A 6,563-nucleotide genomic window follows, 5' to 3' on the forward strand; every position below is an offset into this window, starting at 1 on the left:
ATCACCAAAGGTTTATCGAACTCAGGGAGGTAGAGGTCAGAGATATCCATCTCAAGCAACCCTGCAATTAAGATACAAGAAGTCTCTTGTGTCCCCAACACACCTAATACACTTGTCAGATGTATAGGTGCACTAGTTCGGCGAAGAGATAGTGAAATACAAGTGATATGGATGATTGTAGGTAGTAATTGCAATCTGAAATAAAGATGGCAGCAAGCAAACATGTAACAGAACTTGTTGGAAACGGTGTTTCAATGCTTAGAAACAAGGCCTAGGGATCATACTTTCACTAGTGGACACTCTCAACATTGCAATCATAATTGAATATAAATAAGCACTTCATCATGCTATTCGGAATTACTCTCTGGTGGGATAACGAACAATAATTCACCGTGTAGGGTTGCAAAAGCAAACCTTAAAGATGTATTCCCAAGTACTAATAAACACCCCACGCTGTCACTGTGAGCATTCAAAGGAGGTACTAACACACCACAATTTCATAGAGACATCCAACTCAAATCATAACCCGATGAACAAGTATTCTGTGAAATATAGCCTAAGAGACCCACACGGTGCACACACTCGTCACCTTTACACACGTGGGACAAGGAGTCTCCGGAGATCACATAAGTAAAATCCACTTGAATAGCATAACGACATCTAGATTACAAAGCTCATCATATGGATCTCAATCATGTAAGGCAGCTCATGAGATCATTGTATTGAAGTACATGGGAGAGAGATTAACCACATAGCTACCGGTAAAGCCCTTAGCCTCGGGGGAGAACTACTCCCTCCTCATCATAGGAGACAGCTGCGGCGATGAAGATGGCGGTGGTGTCGATGGAGATGGCTTCCGGGGGCAATTCCCCGTCCCGGCGGCGTGCCGGAACAGAGACTTCTGTCCCCCGAACTTGGCTTCGCGATGGCGGCGGCTGCGTAACTTTTCTCGTCTCGTGGCTTATCTCCTTAGGGTTTTCGGGACGGAGGTAATATATAGGCGGAAGGGCAGCCTCGGAGGGGTCCCAGGGGACCCACACCATAGGGGTGCGTGCCCCCCCCCCCTTGGCCACGCCGCCTTGTGGGATGGGGGCCCCCTTGGCTCCCCTCTGGCCCCTCTTCGGTGCTCTGGAACCTTCCGTGAAATATAAGATCGTGGGCATTAATTTCGTCCAATTCCGAGAATATTTCCTGTGTAAGATTTCTGAAACCAAAAACAGCAGAAAACAGGAACTGGCACTTCGACATCTTGTTAATAGGTTAGTTCCGGAAAATGCATATAAATGATGTAAAGTATGAATAAAACATGTAGGTATTGTAATAAAACTAGCATGGAACATAAGAAATTATAGATACGTTGGAGACGTATCACTTAAGCAGACTCGACAAAGGAGGAAGAGTACCACGGCAAGTACTACAACTCCGAAGAGATCATCAGCCGCGAAGAAGTCTCCTGTAAAGTTACCATACGAGAAGACTAATGAGGAAGTCGACGCTACCTCAAGGGCCGAGGTGAAGGCGCATGTTGCACCGAAGAAGCCCCCGCCAAAGTTGTATATACCACCGCATACAGTGAGGCACTTTTCCGAAACGCGAGCAAAGTCAACTGAGTTGGCAACATATTATGACCACTCTCTTAGAGTGGTCCTCGAGGGCGGATTTTGAGCAAAGGCATGGAAGTAGACAATTAAAAGGGAAAACAATTGCCCAGCTCGGAGAACAGGAAAACCAATTGGTACCCCCCTTGGTCATGCACTCCTATGATGATCCGGAGACAGCAAAATTGATCAAACGGACGGCTAGAGAACTTGGAGCATCCATTCAGTATGATGGCTACTTCCCCATGGCTGAACTCACATAGAAATACACATACGGGCAACCTCTCGTCAGGCCTGACTAGATCCCAACTCAAATGCGAAAATTGCATGACTGCCACATGCAAGCCTGTAGGGTGTAAGGAGTCGAAGATCTTCCTCGTAGTGGGAATTAAAGATGAGTATTACTTCTGGGGAAATGGGGAGCTAAACATTGAGTTTGAAGAACTATTTTAGTTATTCAATCAAGACGCCCTCGACAAAAGTCTCATGAGTTGCTAATATCTGTAAGTGTTCATTACACTAATAATTAACCTCACTATATTCTTTTATACGCTATATATTATGCAGAATGAAGATGCTCGAATGCAAAAGAGGTGGACTCTATGACATTGGATTCATTGATCCCAACACCGTTCATCAAGTTACGGTTCGAGAATTCCCCAAGGACACATAGGATAACTTGCTAATGTTTTTATAGAAGCAAGAAACCAAATCGGAAATATTCTTTACTTACAACTTTGAGTGAGTGTTACTGTCTTATACACATTGGATTTCTCTTACTCGATGTTAAGTCTAACTAATCCTCCAAGTTATATGTGCGCAGCTTCCACTATATTCTGCTAATCATTCAGCTTGACAAAGGAGTAGTACTTATCATGGACTCGAAATGTAAAGACCATGGGCAATGGGCGAACCTGAGTGCCCTGCTCCAGAGGTAATTTCAATCAATATCACCCTGTATTGGCATCTTCTGTTCTCATTTCCTGATATCAAGTAATTAATAACTCATTTACTCATTTTTTGTTTGTCGGCGGGGCTTAGAAACGGTTCATCAAGACCGCTCCGGAGAATGGAAACCGGAGTTTACATTTCAAAAGCGCGCTGTAAGTAGTACTATAGCTATAGCTATGTCCGCGAATCTCTTTGATTTTTCTTTCAATACCATGCATTATCATGCTTAATTATTAGTTTGATCGAACTATTATTTCGTAAAGTGTTTGAAGAAGAAAGCTGGGAATAACGTATGTGGCTACTAAATCTGCGAGTTCATTCGCGAGATGGCCTGTCACTGGGAGGCGGACATGGCTATTTCACAATTTTATTTTATTACCATCAATTCATATATATTGATCTCCTTTTTAAAATTAGATGGAACGCGTGTGGGACATTCTCCTAATGGTGAATCGCGTATGAGCAATTCAAGAGGAATTAGCGGGATTTTTAGTTAGAGAGGTCATAGCTCCAACTAGAGCATACCATCGGGAGTTAATATTGGACATTAGGGATAGAAAATAGAGATCGTAAACAGGATCGTGTTTATCTTGTAATATGCATTACGTGTACTGTATTTCATGACGATGTTGTGGTTCCTTGATTGATGTATGTATGCATATTTGAATGAATAACATAAACCATGAAACTCTGTCGCGGCAGAGAAACGGCCATTTCCTCTGCCGCGGCAGGGCACGCTGCTCCACCCTAAACCTCTGCCGCATTAGAGAAACGGTCATTTTCTCTGCCACAGCAGAGAGCCTTTAGTCCCGATTCATCTTATGAACCGGGACTAAAGCTCCTCCACCCGAGCCTCTTGGCCGCACCACGTGGAGGACCCTTTAATCCCGGTTTATATTTGAACCGGGACTAAAGGTGGAGACCTTTAGTCCTGATTGAGCAGTCCCAGTTACTCAACCTGGACTAAAGGCCAAACAAATCGGAACTACATGCCCTTTTTTCCACCAGTATGTGGCACTACAATTAATAAGGAAAGAATTGGCACTACAAAAGTAAGAAGAAAAGCGAGTACTGTCTAAAGCTAGACCAGATAGACCGATGTGGATAACATAAAGAGATATTAGGAGCGTGGAGTGCATGCTTATCCCACAATCTCCAATATTTTTCTCCCAAATGCATCTGACGGCTGCTCCCCAACTCTTGGTGCACGCCGATTCAGCACTCATCACTTGATCGATCGACATGCAAATTAATAACTCTCTCGCTGGCTTGGAATTGTAGCATCATGCATCGAGTATGTGTACCTAATATGTTGACCTGTTTCCTTATTTAATAAATTATTTATTTATCTCGTGGTTTTGTTTGTTGTGATCAGGATTTTGTTTTGCTTGTAGAGCTGGGATACTGTGTGTGTTCCTCTCTTGTCATCATCCCTTCAAAGTTGTTTTTGTCTGCTCAAAGTAGTATATTCCTACTCAAAGCTGGAGTACTTTTCTTTTTCTTTTGTTTGCATAAAAAAAAGGGAAACAGCCTCGGATGTATGCATACTATTTGCGTACACTTCCTCCTTTTTTCCTATCAAATTATTAGTGTATTTGATTTTTCTCTCCTTCTTGAAGACAACAATAGTAAACCTCCCTATGTCTTCTGCGTTCGGAGACGGCACAACCGAATGCACTTGATTTTCCTGAACAGAGATGCCCAGTATATCCTTAATCATGATATTTTTAGCGTGGCGATTCACGATTTATTCCGTCCTTGACAAGCAAAGACGGCGATGGCGCTCGTTGAGAGACATGCTTCTCTTTTCATAATATTTTGTCTGCTACGGCGTACGTGTTGCAATTCCATTTCCAAGGTGTTTAAATAGTGATTTGTAGTAGCTCAGAGCCTGAAATGATACGGTTCCATCTCGATAAGGAGCGATCGGCGTCATGGCAGGTACGTTAGCTTTTACAGATGAGCAAAACAGACTTGCTGTATATAGCTTGCCATATGAACATATCTAGCTCACTAAGATCTCTCTCATGCTGAAAACAAAATGTTATTCTTAGCAACGTCGATCCGTTGCAACTAAAATTTCTCACATATACAAATAGGGCAAACGATCGGTCATCTGCAGCTAAAGTTTTGTCGTTTTTCTTTTGTATAGCTATTGCATTGAATTAGTTCATGTTAACTCAATGTTTTCCCTCAGAAGATTGTAGGGTACCCAGATGTTTCATGCTATATATGCATGGTTTGCAATTCGGCAGTAATATTCATCAGCATCATCACCCCATTTCATTGAACATTTACCTAGGTAGTGACATATAGATCTGCATGCACTGCTTAGTTGAAAATTTTGGATTCGACAGGATGATCTCACTATGGTGTACGATTGAACGACCTAGCTAATTCGCCTAGGTACTTAGCTATCGTCGTCGTACGTAGAGTAGACTGCTTTTCTATGATATACTCTCAGCAAGCACCATGGATCGACTTAATCTATGGTGGAATGACATCTATGATACCAGAGGAGAAAAAGGAAGTTGTGTCAATGGCAAGGCAGCATGTAGGCACTAGCCAGAGCGGCATGAAAGCTGGGAAAGAGCAAGAGCAGCATGCCCACACGCGAGGGTCACACACAGATACAAGACAGAACCCTCCTCAATTCCACTATAAAACACGGCAACGGAGCGTGTGTCCTCCACACCACTTCTGCCTGAGCGCCACTACACACCACCATCTCCATCACTCAATCGATATCGCTTGAGCTGCCATGGCCGTGAGCGACACCAAGCTGGCCGATGCAGAGAACCCTGCGGCCACAAAGTTCAGCGATGACTCCGACGTAGACTTCGCGGGCCGCGCCAACTGGCTGCGGGCGGCGGTCCTGGGGGCCAACGACGGCCTGGTCTCCACGGCCTCGCTCATGCTGGGCGTGAGCGCCGTGAAGCACGATGTGCGGGCGATGGTAGTGTCGGGGTTCGCGGGCCTGCTGGCCGGGGCGTGCAGCATGGCCATCGGGGAGTACGTCTCCGTCTGCTCCCAGCGGGACGTGGAGCTCGCGCAGCTGGACCGCGACGGCAAGCGCGGAGGCGACGAGGAGAGGGCGCTGCCCAGCCCCGTACAGGCCGCCGTGGCGTCCGCGCTCGCGTTCTCGGTCGGCGCCTTGCTGCCGCTGTTGGCGGCCGGGTTCATCGTCGGGTACAGGCTGCGGGTGGCCGTCGTGGTCGCCGTGGCGACCATGGCGCTGGCGGTGTTTGGGTATGTCGGGGCAGTACTCGGCCGAGCACCGGTAGCCAGGTCGTGCGCGAGGGTTGTGGTGGGCGGGCTCGCCGCCATGGGCGTCACCTTCGGCCTGATGAGGCTCTTCCGTGAGCTGGCCGAGTAGCCTTCGCAATGAGAGCCTTGCACGCCGAGACGAGACGCAAGCTTGCATGGAAGGGGTCTACGCAAGCAACAGCTTCTGCTGGTGGTATACTAGTTGGTGGTTGCTGCTAACTTGGATCTTTTTGATGTTTTGTTGTTTGGAAGATTGAAAAGTTCTATGTCAATGTGCTTGTTAGGAATAAGATCGCTCATGTAATACTCCCTCCGTTCCATGAAGTATTTCTGAGGTTTATATCAAAATCTATGTATCTAGACACTAAATAGTATCTAGATACATTTGGATTTTAATAAATTTTAGACAACCTTCATAAGACGAAGAGAGTAGTTAGAATCACTACTGTATATGGGTCACCTTATCAAGAAGGGAAACAAGATTTTATTTCAATGTTCCATGAACTCTTTTTGAATTGGGATGGCTCAGCTATTATTGGTCGGGATTTCAATTTGTTTGCATCTCGGCCGGACAAGAGTAATGTGTTGTAGATTTGAGGTGGGTTCACAAGTTCAATGTCTGCATTGAGATGAGGACATTAGTTTGGTTTGGAAAAAGTGTAACAGCGCAGGTGCCCTGCGCACGGGTATCTCCACCCTCCATTTCCCTTTGAGATTATGTGGCTCTGACTTTTCCTAGTTCCACTC

General features: G+C 45.5%; 1 protein-coding gene across 1 annotated transcript; it reads left to right on the plus strand.

The window, feature by feature from the left end:
- The first annotated feature begins 5,265 nt into the window (after positions 1-5,265).
- LOC124649460 (vacuolar iron transporter homolog 5-like) lies at positions 5,266-6,314 on the plus strand. The gene has a single exon (XM_047189088.1). It carries the CDS (start codon positions 5,311-5,313, stop codon positions 5,923-5,925), a length of 615 nt encoding a protein of 204 aa, XP_047045044.1. The 5' UTR covers positions 5,266-5,310; the 3' UTR covers positions 5,926-6,314.
- The last annotated feature ends 249 nt before the right edge of the window (positions 6,315-6,563 follow it).

The sequence above is a fragment of the Lolium rigidum genome, chromosome 4 (assembly GCF_022539505.1).
Source record: "Lolium rigidum isolate FL_2022 chromosome 4, APGP_CSIRO_Lrig_0.1, whole genome shotgun sequence".
Classification (NCBI taxonomy): Eukaryota; Viridiplantae; Streptophyta; class Magnoliopsida; order Poales; family Poaceae; genus Lolium; species Lolium rigidum.

Bases quoted from the DNA above. Each gene is read 5' to 3' on its own strand.
- LOC124649460 (XM_047189088.1), top strand. From the start codon at position 5,311: ATGGCCGTGAGCGACACCAAGCTGGCCGATGCAGAGAACCCTGCGGCC.